This window comes from Apiospora hydei (genome assembly GCF_038363865.1).
Source record: "Apiospora hydei strain CBS 114990 chromosome Unknown utg000009l_segment0_segment0, whole genome shotgun sequence".
Classification (NCBI taxonomy): Eukaryota; Fungi; Ascomycota; class Sordariomycetes; order Amphisphaeriales; family Apiosporaceae; genus Apiospora; species Apiospora hydei.
This window is the reverse complement of record NW_027117368.1, coordinates 3510287-3523504: the sequence shown is the minus strand read 5'-3', so window position 1 is coordinate 3523504 and position 13218 is coordinate 3510287. Positions and strand designations below refer to the sequence as shown.

Sequence of the window (13218 nt, the reverse complement as noted above, 5' to 3'; positions counted from 1 at the left end):
AATTGAATGCCAAGCAGTATGGGTATCAAGTTTTTCTTTTTTCTTCCATCCTTACCCCAAGCGAGTCTTAGCCAATGCCACCCCAGACACCGCGGATTCTCCTTGCCAATTGGATGTCCTTCTGCATAATCGTGACTCGCTTGGCGTGTATGGCACACAGGTTGGTGTCTTCGAAAAGATGTACGAGGAAAGCCTCAGCCGCTTCTTGCAAGGCCATGATGGCTTGTGACTGCCATCGCATGCCTTCGTCTCGGGGTCGGAATTGCATAGCAACTTCGCGCACCTAATAATTGGATGTTAGTAACCGTAAATCAACTGTAGTGGGTGAGAGGTATCAGCTTACGAGACGAGCAAAAGGGAGCTTCCGTATTAATAGGTCGGTGTTGCCCTGGAGTCTTCTGATTTCTCTGAGGGCTACGGTACCCGGTCTGTAGCGCCGTTTCTTGCCAATGGGAATTGGGTCACCAGCTGGAGGAGAGCTGCATTAGTAACAAATCGGTATGATCGCAGGAGACGACATGATAACTTACGTTGTACTGCAGGTGCAGCGCCGGCGCCACCGCCTCCTCGGCCACCTCCGGACGGCCGTCCACGCCCCCGACCCCGACCCCCGCCGGTAGAACCTCGATTCATGTATGCAGTTGACGAATTATCGGGCAATGAAAGAAAAAGATCCGAAAAAGGGAATTCAAATTAGAGTACGGTTCGGCGAACCAATCGCTCCAAGGTGAAAAGTCGCCAAGTTCAGGCGCAAGTTGCGACAGTAGATGCGACAACGAGAGAGATGGAGCTTGTTGCAACACAGGCCCGCAGGGAGGTTGCGATGATGTTTGTGAGACTCGACGAACCCTAAACAAAAGAAGGGAACTGTCGAAGTCGTCGATGGGATGGTAGCAATCGGAATGCAAATGGAAATGGAAAAGGAACAATAAAACTGATTTCAGATAGTTGGCAGGGGAGCGGGCTTATGAAAGGGAGGAATTGGCGACAAATTCGAGTGGCTGGTACTGGAATTCCATACGTCAAACTGGGCGCATCACGAAACGACGCGCTTTCCCGCGTCAGGACCCGCCCAACCTTTCCCTTTTCGATTATATTGAAAAGCTCGGGTGATTAGAGTGGGATCTGACTAATTGCAGCCACAAATTTGAAGTGGCTGGTACAGCTCCCTGAGCCCCTTGGGGATTATGCATTGCATAACATCCATGATGGTACAGCATTCCAGCAACGTTGAAGTTGTGCATCATCCCACTATCCTCCACTTGTCCTCTTAGACCTTCCTCCTCATCATTCCACTTCGGCTATCGATTAGTGAACTTCGGACGATGACTTGGCCACCATTGAATTGAGTAACAGGCCCAACGCCCGCTAACTATTTCCAACACAGTCATCCTGCCTCAACAGAAGCCAGATCACACCTCTCTGCAATTTAGAGCAACACAGGGAAGACGGGATGCGATAAATTGCCACTCTTTGAAGTTCGATACCTACATAGCACCAATTGCACTGCATTGCTTTTGTTTCGATCGTTGCCCACTCCCTCCTCCCTACTTACATGTCCTGTGCGCATTTCTAGACTGCTGTTCGTTCCATGCTGCAGCACACCCCCCGAGCCCACCGAACCCATCCGTCACTCTGACCGCAGACTGTCTTATCTACTACGCCGAGGCTCCGTAACTCACTCCCAACCTGCGACACCACCAACATCGAGACCTCTTTCTAACCCTAACGCCTCCCAACTAAATCGCCGACAACTAACTCATCATGGATCAAATGATCCCCGGCGATGGCGGTCGCAACCCTCTGGAGGCATGGTTCTGGGAGATGCCCATATGCACACGTTGGTGGACGACAGCCACTGTCCTGACGAGCGCCCTGGTCCAGTGCCAGATGGTGTCGCCATACCAGCTGTTCTATAGCGTTCGCACCGTTTTCACCAAGGGAGAGGTAAGCTTTCTTCTTAACTGAAGCTCTGCATGTATCTCGTGTATTGCGCAAGTTCCTAACGACTATGTTACAGTATTGGCGGATGTTGACGACATTCCTCTACTTCGGGCCGTTCTCTCTCGACCTCCTGTTCCACGTCTACTTCCTCCAACGCTACTCGCGCCTCCTCGAAGAATCGTCCGGTCGGTCGCCAGCCTATTTCTCCTGGCTGCTCATGTACTCGATGGCCTTTCTTCTCGTCCTGTCGCCGCTGGTCGCCATGCCGTTCCTCGGACACCCTCTGTCCTCTATCATGGTGTACATCTGGTCGCGCCGGAATCCCGACACCCGACTCAGCTTCCTGGGCCTTCTTGTGTTCACCGCTCCGTACCTGCCGTGGGTGCTGATGGGATTCAGCCTCGTTATGCACGGGACTATTCCCAAGGACGAGATCATGGGCGTTGTGATCGGCCACATCTGGTACTTCTTTACGGATGTCTACCCTCCGATGCACAACGGCTCGAGGCCTCTGGACCCTCCAAGCTGGTGGCGCAGGATCTTTGAAGGCCGCCCGCGCGAAGAAGCCGCCACGGCCATTGATAATGAATTTTCCGTCGGGGGCGGACCTGATCTGGCCGCTGCGGAGGTCCGATAAAGGGGCTTGGCAAATCAGTATTCGATTCCTGCAAGCGTTTGAATTCTACTTTGACGATATCGAGGCATGGCAAGGACTGCATAGGGGATATCCATTACGGCGTTAGACAAGGTTGGCCTTTACATGAATAACGGTGTGCTTGAACGAAGAGTGTTGCCGCGCATTCGTTTGTACTTATGGTGGGTTACATAATTACAATGGAATACATGAATTACAGAGTTGGGTTCTCTACCGTATCGTGCCTGCTGCTCCTCTCTGCTGTCCATCGCGCGTATCATCGAGCCGGAAACTCATCAGACTCAAAACTGTCGCCGGGTAAAATGCGTGAAGTGATAACGAAAAGCAGCATCACCTTATTACATTTTCAACGGCCTAGGCACTTTGGCAACAACAGTTTGATCAAGGATACCGCTGTCGCAACTCAGACGTTTGTTGCTTTAGTGCTGGTCGCCGTTTCGCAAGAGGTGCAGCTGATGTAAATATATCAGCGATATCTGCCAGAAACTCCGGTAATGTTTGACATTTCCGCGTTGAATACCTACCTACCTTGGATACATGTAGGTATACCTAGACGATGCTGACAATTATCCGCCCAGTCAGTGGCATTGATGCCTGCCTGGCTTCATAACTGCCCCACCGACGTCACCAGCCGATTGAATCAGCGCTAATGTCGTGCTCAGGCGGGGCAATATGCAAGCACTATTCTCAGGGTCTCTCTTTTCTTCTGGCCCGGTAGGTTGGGGGTGGTAGGCAGTAGTATATCAAGATGAGACGATCACTGTTTTTCATGTGAAATAAATCCGAAAATTCATAATCTTGTTTTTATTCCCAACGATTCGTTGATCTAGTGATTTAATTGCCCAAGATTACAGAAAAACACCTCCAAGATGAAGGCCTACTGGTATGACAATGTCGAGGTAAGTCGGGAGAAAAACGAACGAACGATGAGAGAGAGTTGAACATCCAAACAAACCCCGCATCGTCACATTTCGCGGCGCAACTTCAGCCCACTCACGCTGTGACCCTTTGCGCACATCGTGAGATACTCATCTCATCATCATGGCGAAACCCCCTTCCAATCTCCACTTTCGCCTATGTTTGAGACGTCGAATGGTCTCGCATATATCGTTTCCCCCCCCTTCGCTAAACCCAACCTATTCTTCCCTCTGTCTTTGGTCCGCAGCTAATCTAACCATGACCACCACCACCAGGGCGACCAGCGCCTCCCCCACGACAGCGGCCGCGCCCTGAGCGAGGCCGAGCTGGCCGCCGTGGGCGTGACGTACTCGCGGCACCCGACGCTGGCGACGGTGGACCAGCTGGCCGAGGAGCGCGGGTACCGCAACCGCGACGAGATCACCGTGAGCCCCGAGAAGATGGGCGACGTCTACGAGGACAAGGTCAAGAGCTTCTTCTCCGAGCACCTGCACGAGGACGAGGAGATCCGCTACATCCGCGACGGCGCCGGCTACTTCGACGTCCGCAGCCGCGGCGACGAGTGGATGCGCATCTATCTCGAGAAGGTAACAAGATTCTTCCTTCTCCTCTTCGAAGTCCAGTGAGGAGGCGACAATGACTAATGCATATCACATACAGGGCGACCTGATAATCTTGCCCCCTGGTATTTACCACAGGTTCACCACGAGTGAGAGCAACGTAAGTGCCACTAGAATTAGAAAACGGGGTTAAGGATCATTGAACTTTCGTGTCTAACACTTTTGCAGTATATCCAGGCCATGCGTCTGTTCAAGGATGAGCCCAAGTGGACGCCCTTGAACCGAAGCGACGAGTTGGAAGAGAACCAGCATCGCAAGGAATATGTACGGCAGTACAGCTGAGAGCGTGGGACTGCTCCGACGATGGTTGCAGCGATGAAAACATGCAAGGGCGTTGCGTTTTCGTATTACCAGCTGAAGCTGGTATCAAGTTGATTATCGTCCACCATGGTCTGAATGAGATCTGAGACAATATTACTTATGCAACTTGTCTGACCGAATAGCATGCTCTGTTCTCTCAGAATGAATGATCTATTACGAATGTGTGCCTGCCCCCTATCCTGTATCAAATACTTCGCAACCAGGCCAACTACCAAGTCAAAGTTGATGGGGTGTAGTTACCGCGTCCAACGCATCGTCCTGTCGATTCCCCTGGATGTGACGCCATGCCATGCCTGAAAATAATATCACCGCCTACCACTGACCATAAATTCCCCTGCCAAAAAAACCGATACTGTGCTGGTTCATACTTCATAACACTCGCCTACCCTAGGCCGCTGTCAACCCTTTCGCGCAAGGCCCTAGTTTAAATCCTAACGCCAGCGACCACGTCCCGTAGTCGTCTTGTTCCGGGCGTTCTCAAGGTTCTGTTTGAAGTCGCCATAGAGAGCTTTCACGACACCTGACTCACGCCAACTATCGACGATCTTGTTGGCTAGCTTATTGCGCTTCTTGTGTTTCAGCTTCTCGCGCTCCTTAAGCTTGTCTGGCTTCATCCAACCGTCGCGCTCGAGCCGGTCCTCGACCCACTCCTTCAGCGCGTACTTCCAGTGCAGTAGACTGTGTGCTGTCTCGGCATTGCTGCAGCAAGTCGACCCCACGACCCACTGCTTGTTGGTCGGAGGGAGTGAGTTGCCTTGCGAGTCGACCGAGGCGTGATCGTCATCCTCATCGCTGTCGGAATCCGAATCGGACTCGATTTCGTCCAGAGTTTCTTTCCGATATGGTGAGCCTTGAAATTCAATGCGCCAAGTTGCTGGGTGTCCACTACGGCCGCACGCCTCGCAAGTCTCATACTTGCCCGCATCGCCAGCGTCCATTTCGTAGGTATCAATCTTGGGTCGGCCGCGAAGAGTGCGGTAGAATTCGGGCTTCCACGCCGAGCTGGTGAATTTGGAAGAGGCCAAGCCACGAACCTCATCGTCGAGCTTGCGCCATGCGTTGGCATAAATGGGGTCTTCACGGCCGAAACGAGGGTTGATTCGATTATGCACCAACCATTCCACTACATAAGGAAACTGGTCCTTCAACGGCATGGTCGCTTGTGCAGTGAACTCCAGGGGAATGGCGATGTCGGGTGCGCCAAGAGGACCATCTTCGTCTGACTCGATGAAAGAGTCCATGTCACTGTCCTTCTCCTCGTCGCTGCCTTGTTCACGCGCTTTCTTGGCGGACTTCGACTTTTTGAACTTTTTGGACTTCTTCGAAGGTTGCGGAATCTCTGCCTCAACGTCCACCTCTTCATCGTCGTCATCAAACTCCTTCAAAGCTTGCATTCCTTCGTCACTATCTGTGTCGTAGAGTCCACGTTTCTCACCATCATCCTCCGATTCCGACGATGTGAGTTGATCAATCTTTTCACCAGCTCTTCGGCGTCTGAGAAGCTCCATCTTCTTCTGCTTGTCGCTTCGATGGCCCTTGGGCCGCTTGGTTGGCGATGAAGCTGGGTGTTGGCTCAATCTACCTTTTTTGGCGACAAGTTTCCTCGCCGACTTGGTAGGAGATTTGCTGGGACTGGGATGATCATCTGATGAGCTTCCACCGCTGCTAGATCGGCGTCGCTGCGAACTATGACCGATCTTTCTCCTCTTTGCCGGAGACAAAACAACCAGCTCGTCATCTTCGTCAGAGTCCAGATTGATCATACGAGCGCGACGTCGAGATGAGCTGGGAGGTACAGGCACATCGTCATCTTCGTCCTCACTTCCTTCATTGGAGTCCAGGTTGATGACGGGAGCGCGACGTCGCGACGAACTGGGAGGGATAGGCTGGTCATCCTCATCATCCTCTTCCTCTTCATCATCATCATCAGACAACACAGTGCGCTTCAGTCTCGTTGACACTGACTGAGAAGAGCGTGGCGGTGGGATATTCTCGAGAGATGGCAGTTCATCTTCATCACCGGAGCTATCGTGCAAAACCACACCTTCGGCAGCGGCCTCCTCATCGGATGAATCAACGGGGGCGCGACGTTGGCTGCCTGCAAATCTGGGCATAAAGCTGGCAGCCGGCTGACTGGCGCTAGCCTTGCCTTTGCCTGTTCGCATCTTGTGGTAAGAATTTGGCCTAACAGGTTGGGGAATGGGCGCAAGATGGCAAAGGTGCAGATGGAAAATCACAGGCAGGGTCTGGAGTGGGATGACTGTATCCAATAGCATCTCACTTTGGGGTGATTGTTTGTGTAAATGCGTACCAAAATGATGAAGATGTGGGGAGGTGAAAAAGACAAAGATCAATTCAACGGAATGATCAATTGAAACAGTCACAGTTGGAGTCAACCTGAAAGAAGGCGAAGTAACAAATAATGGACATACCCGTAGCTTCGCCGATTGTTTGTTGAGTGCCGTGGGGACGCTTCAAGCTCACCGGCTTCAACGGCGACGAGCGTGACGGCATGACGGGCTGGGTTGAATACCGTATTCTGGCGGGAGGCAGGTGTTGATCGGGCGAGCTTAATGCATTGGTTGGCTCGAATGCCAATCGCGCCTGTCTCTTTCTTTTGGGGGGCATATCGTCCTCGAACAAATATAAATTACCTAGCTGTACAAGGTAGAAGAAAAGAAGTAGATGTAGAAGCACTAACAACCCATGCGCTGGTGTGCTCGATTCGGTACAAGGTTGCGCAACTCAGGCGACGGATGGTGTGGTAACAGCGACTCGTAGGGATGTCTCTTTCAATCAAGCAGAGACGAGGTGTGGCTCATGCGACTGTCCTGATAGCGAGATATGGGCGAAGGGTTGTCTTCATTAACATTGCCTGTGAGGAACCGTGCCACTCAATGCAGCAATATCTCGTCACGCTGAATGGATCCTGATTTTGGCACGAGAGCGTTAACATGAGCGCACGCGCAGTCACGTGCAGGTGATCAAGTCAATCAGCGGCTCGAAGTACGTACGTCTAATCAACCTCAGCATCTTGACCATCAAATACATCAATCGTTGAGCCACATCAAATTATGAGCCACACACCCGCGCCCACTACCCACCGCTTGACGATGCGGCTCTGCGGGCTCATTCTGAGGTATGTTCCATTTAGACTTGTAGTGGCATTTCCTCCAACCAATACGCCACATGAAAACCGCAGCAGCATTCCCTCCAAACCAATGCGACAAATGAAATCTTGGAAGGATATACTTCATTTTCCGAACATCTTTTAATTTTAAGAAGTGCTTAATAAATAATTTTCATTTTCTTATTTCGATACTTAAACAGGAACAACGTACTGGATCAATAGGGTGCTGGATTGGATGTGAGTGGGGTTGATCAAGGTTGTCTTGTTCCCCATTTGGGTTGACGAAACAACCAAAATGCGATGGCATGACCAAGTTGAGCTTCACGAACATGAAAAGTCGCGCGAAAAGGGTGACTAAATGATTACTGCGGGGTAATTTTGCCTTGCAATAATGCGATGGACGAAAAGACGAAGAGATATGAAGAGAAGAGGTAAACATTTGTAAAGAGCGGCATGAACGCGGTTCGCGTTCATTTATAGCGATGGGAGACGGGGTGAGGATAACACGACGATAGATTATCTTGTACCCAAGACAAGCGAGAAACCGCCGGATTCTATCACCGAGGATCACTTCTTCGTGTCTTCATACCCTCATTGGAGGACACTGGGCTCACTGATGCCGCCCTACGACGGCAGAAGCGGCGCGAAAGTATTAACAACATCCAACAGTACCGCGGGCTTATTGCACTACTATCCAGCGGCAATGGCTGTCGCATCAGACACCAGCAAGGCCTATAAAGAGGACATATTCTTTGCGTCTCTGGGCTATAGAGGGGTGGGTTGCGTGTGGTCACCCAGGCACGGTGCGATTGAGATCCTAATAAATCGAGTCCTGGGCTTCATTCACTGTCCATCTGGAGGCTTGATGGATCTCGTAGGGAGGTCTGGGGCGCTTCTCAGTGGACTTGCTGTGGGTAGGGTTCGAAATAATGCAAATAATGCAACATAATGCAACATAGCGTATTATTATAATGGGTCTCTACATAATTCACCGGTAATAGCCCGCAGGAGATGATGAGCCTTCCGCAAGCTGCAATCATCGATCCCATGGTTTGATATAGATCTCCTCGTCTATTAGCACATATACAACGGGAGTATTCTACTCATCGAGCGAGACACTTGAGACATTTTTTGCTTCAGTTATACGTCATTGGCTATGATTTTGAGCCCCTGGTATTAGCCCCGTTCCCTGGGTTGTATATGGCCGCCATCGTCGTCCACTACTGCAAATTCAGGTTCCCGATTTGCAACATGACTGGGGCATCCGCCCTGAGCTTGAATATTCTGTTGATTTCTGCCTTCACGCTAGACTCGCCATCAGCGTACCCTTGACCATCCATGTGGGGATTATCACCGACACGGTCCCGTTAGAAAAGAGTACCTGCTATGATGAGGTGAATGTAAGAACCTGTATTAAGGCCTGCAATTTTCCCTTTGAACGAGAAATATCGACCGTGAAAACCTGTTGACCTCACCGTGATGTGATGAGTTGCGAGATATCATGCTCAGGCTGAGGGATAGCGGTGCGTTTTCTGGCTGGCTGGCTGGTGTATTCAAACCCAGCAATTGAACTAATCATCACACTGGGCCTGGTTCCTTAAGGGTTAACAAAAGGCTCATATGCTACTAGATCCCAGGTTCCGCGTATGTTCTCGAGGAGTACACTGCCTCTACTGCTTCAACAACGTCTTCGCATGTGTGTGTTGCATAGGGGTAAGAAAAGGGGGCAAAAGGGGTCGATGTATGTTCGTAAACCGAGAAAGAATATACTACGTACGGCATTTGAATATATCCTTCCTTCCACCGACTTATCAACTTATAAATTAGTCTCAGGGATCCGAGCAGATCAACATATAGCAATTTCATGTGTAGAAGACACTGCTGCCCGAACAGGCAATAGTCTGAACAATTTCGAGATTACCGAAACACTTGACAGCCTTCAAAGGCTCAAAAGCTTATAAAACCCCCAGACTAGCGTGAGATAATCTAGACCAGCCAGAAACATGTTACTTTGGAATCTCTGATTCAACATGTGCAACCTTAGCCTGTTGCCTTACGTTACCCGAACCTCACTAAAATTGCTTCCTCTTAAAGAGATGGCCCTTAACACTGACGACACTTTCGCCACTGGTGAATCGTGGTCGAGCTGAACTTTCCAGTACCTTCGCATGACCAGAGTAAAGAGTGGCGGTCTTGATCCAAAAACCCCTATATCAAAATGGCGCTGACCTCTCGTCGTTTCGGTACGACCTTACCCAAGGTCTAAACAAGACAATTCAGTGTGTAGTTTTTACTGGGACAAACTAATTGCAGAGATAGACACTTCATTCCTCTAGGATGAAGTCGAATGACTGGTCACATACCTTCTCCCCTAATACTATATAACACGGACAGAGTCAACGAGACGTGATCCGTCGCAAACTGCAATGAGGACTGTTGTGCTACCGACTGTGTGGATAAATCTGTTTTACAGGGGACATCAACTCCCGTCCTATGTTTCCATGGTGTGCGGGACAACCCATGCTGATCTGCCTTAGCTGCTCCAAATACCGAGGGAGAAGATCTGGCATTGGGTAAATAGAATGGGGACGACGCGGGAGTAGATGCACCCCGCATCTGTTGTTGGTGTTCTGGCCTGTTCATCGGCAGTAATATGACGGCATGTAGCTATTCAAGGTTGTATCGTACAGTAGCACTCCTCCACTTCATCACTTGGCTGCATGCTATACGGTTCGGGCATGAGTAAGCTACATATGTCGTAAGGTTGTAAGGTTTGCTCCCGCATCATTATTTATCAAGACTTCTCGCCTCCAACTTACTTTTCTCTCCCCTGAAGAAGTCCGTTGCAGGCTTTCTTGAGTCGCAAGATATATTGATACATCACCAGGATAGTACCCTACCACCATGGGGATCGCTGCGGATCTTTACGACTTTCGCTGGTTCATTGCCTTGGCTGCATTAGCAGCCTATCTTCTCCAAAAGACCCGGGCATATTATCGACTCAGGTCCTTCCAGGGCCCTTGGAGCACTGGATGGTCCGACTTGTGGCATTCCTGGGCCATCTTGAGCTTGAAGTCACACTTGAAATATGACGAGGCATGCAGGAAGTATGGTGAGTTTGCATAATATATTCCGTTACACCGTAACTGGATAGAGGGCTGATTTATCCTTTAAATACAGGCCCCATTGCTCGGATAGGGCCAAATGACTTGGTAACGGCTTCCCCGGAGCTCATCCTGCGTATGAATGCCGTCCGTTCCCCTACAGCAGGACCGACTGGTTCTACCGAACCACGCGGCACAGAGGAGATGTGGACCATGTGTTCAGTGAAATGGACGAGGCGAAGCATGTAGATCTGAGACATCGGATGGCGTCCGGGGTAAGTGTGGTGTTCAGTCCCTAAATCGAGAATGACTTTGCTGACGACATTCGAACCGCCTATGGTAATAGTATTCAGGAAAAGAGAATGTTGGGCTCGAAGAGTCGATTGATGTCCACGTTGCAGAATTTGTCCAGCTATTCCGCTCCTCGTACATCTCCACTGACACTATGGCGAAGCCCGTGGACTTTGCCAAGAAGGTTCAGTACCTGTCCCTCGATGTCATCAGTGACATTAGCTGGGGCAAACCCTTTGGCAACCTCAAGGGGGACAGAGATGTCGACGGCATCGCTCACTCGTCCGAAGAGGGCATGTGGTTCTTCAACTTCATGCTAGCCACGGGGCTGTACCGCATCCTCCACCAGCCCCTGATCGCCCCCTACGTAGGCGTGTCGGTGAAGGACGCCACGGGCTTCGGCCGGCTGCTGTACAACGCGCGCGACATCATCCACGAGCGCCTGCAGCGCGATGCCGCCCACGAAAAGCGGTCCGACATGATCGCCTCTTTCTTCCGGCACGGCCTCAGCGAGGACCAGATCCTGTCCGAGACGACGCTGCAGATGGTGGCCGGGGCCGACACCACGGCATCGTCCATCGCCACTACCCTGTTGTATCTGATGACGCACCCGCGGGTCTACGAAAAACTGCAGTGCGAGATCGACGATGCCAGCAACCGCGTGAGCTCGACAGATGACGGCAGAGTCATCTCCGACGCGGACGCGCGCAAGCTACCGTATTTGCAAGCCGTCATTAAGGAGTCGATGCGGATCCACGCGCCGGTAACGAACGCGTCCCCGAAGCGCGTCCCGGACGGCGGTGACACCGTCGTCATCGATGGCCGGTCGATCTTCATCCCCGGCGGCACCAACATCTCCTACGCCGTGTGGACACACCGCCTCAACCGGCGCATCTTCGGCGAGGACGCCGCGAGCTTCCGGCCGGAGCGCTGGCTCCTGGAGAAGGACGAGGAGAGGCTGGCGGATATGAACCGGGTGCACGAGCTCGGGTTCGGCCATGGCAGGTATCAGTGCCTGGGCAAGTTCATTGCCTCCATGGAGATCGGGAAGACAATATTCGAGGTGAGTGTCCGTCCTCGAAAATCCCTATACTTCCCCCTTTCCACGCCTCCGAGCAGACAGAGGTGAGGCATGTGCTTTGAGTTGTCAAGTGTGGCTAACCGGATCGCGTAGATGATGCGAAACTTCGACTGGTCCCTTGCGCGGCCGGACCAACCGTGGACGGAAGGCAGCTACGGCGGGATCTTGGCGCACAAGGATATGTGGGTGCTTGTTTCGGAGCGTAAGGGGCTCGCGACCTGATGAACAACAGAGCTAAGTCTAATAATACCTCCTGGTCACCAATCTCCCGATGGCCAAGGCGGCACTTGAATGGGCCGATAACCTACTGCGTCTTCTTCCTATCTCCGTTTACCTTTCGCCTTCGGCCCTAATTCCGTTGAGAAAGTTGTGTGGTAGGACAACTTGTAGCCATAAAGCCAACTGCGGCCATCATCCCTTTCTTGGTTCAGCCCCAGACAACAAACTTCATCTATGTCGCCGAGGTCAAGTCCCCGGTCGGCTTCCATTGGGTGAAATACCATATGTAGAGACCGTAGAGGTCGCTTATGAGTCGGTCATGTACCAACGAGGCGGGATTCATGTTGTGCATAATCCCTAGTTGGGCTTATATAAGACAGGACCCGATCCGGCGGGAAACAAGCGATGCGTGGAAGGATGGTGCGGAGTATCGGAGGACAAACAAAGTATTATTCCTTGCATTTCAGCCACACAAGCAATCTACCAATGACCATTTAGAATCCAGGGGTTGCTGAATAAGATATGATAAAGACGTGTCCTTCAACGCGTCTAATTATTGCCCGAGTTCTCCTGCCCGACCTGAAACGTGTTCCATCATCAAGCTTCTGGTCAACATCTCGCCCTGTTGAAAAGTCACGGTCAGCCGGTGTTTCCAAAGCAGATGCGAATTGTCCTTTTCTTCCTCAGGCCTAATCTGCCACTTAATGTACCGGACTGAGTAGCTTTTGGTATTACACATATAGATAGCAAACCGTAGTAAAGGCAACGTACTTCGTCAAAGCTTGACATATTGCCGGATGCATCGGGCCTGGAACATCCTGTGGAGTTCTTGTGTTGCCGAAAGATGAATAAGAAATGACACGCAAAGCAAGGGGAGACCTAAGCGATCCCAGAAGAGTAATCAAGCCCGGGAGAGCTAAGTTTTGTACGGCGTC

General features: G+C 51.3%; 5 protein-coding genes across 5 annotated transcripts; 3 read left to right on the top strand and 2 right to left on the bottom strand.

Moving 5' to 3' along the window:
- Positions 1-67: 67 nt before the first annotated feature.
- PG997_012863 (histone H3-like centromeric protein cse-4) lies at positions 68-633 on the bottom strand (the record flags this gene model as incomplete). The annotated part of the gene is made up of 3 exons (XM_066817177.1): positions 68-283; positions 344-468; positions 531-633. 3 exons carry the CDS (start codon positions 631-633, stop codon positions 68-70), a joined length of 444 nt encoding a protein of 147 aa, XP_066662869.1.
- A 1131-nt stretch (positions 634-1764) lies between these two features.
- PG997_012862 (ER-associated proteolytic system protein) lies at positions 1765-2581 on the top strand (the record flags this gene model as incomplete). Its single annotated transcript, XM_066817176.1, has 2 exons — positions 1765-1947; positions 2021-2581. 2 exons carry the CDS (start codon positions 1765-1767, stop codon positions 2579-2581), a joined length of 744 nt encoding a protein of 247 aa, XP_066662868.1.
- Positions 2582-3468: 887 nt separating this feature from the next.
- On the top strand, positions 3469-4419 carry PG997_012861 (uncharacterized protein; the record flags this gene model as incomplete). The annotated part of the gene is made up of 4 exons (XM_066817175.1): positions 3469-3498; positions 3793-4104; positions 4178-4237; positions 4306-4419. The coding sequence occupies 4 exons, from the start codon at positions 3469-3471 to the stop codon at positions 4417-4419; spliced, it is 516 nt and encodes a 171-aa protein (XP_066662867.1).
- A 470-nt stretch (positions 4420-4889) lies between these two features.
- On the bottom strand, positions 4890-6623 carry PG997_012860 (uncharacterized protein; the record flags this gene model as incomplete). Its single annotated transcript, XM_066817174.1, has 1 exon — positions 4890-6623. The coding sequence occupies one exon, from the start codon at positions 6621-6623 to the stop codon at positions 4890-4892; it is 1734 nt and encodes a 577-aa protein (XP_066662866.1).
- A 3869-nt stretch (positions 6624-10492) lies between these two features.
- PG997_012859 (uncharacterized protein) lies at positions 10493-12286 on the top strand (the record flags this gene model as incomplete). Its single annotated transcript, XM_066817173.1, has 3 exons — positions 10493-10700; positions 11046-12046; positions 12158-12286. The coding sequence occupies 3 exons, from the start codon at positions 10493-10495 to the stop codon at positions 12284-12286; spliced, it is 1338 nt and encodes a 445-aa protein (XP_066662865.1).
- Between the last annotated feature and the right edge of the window lie 932 nt (positions 12287-13218).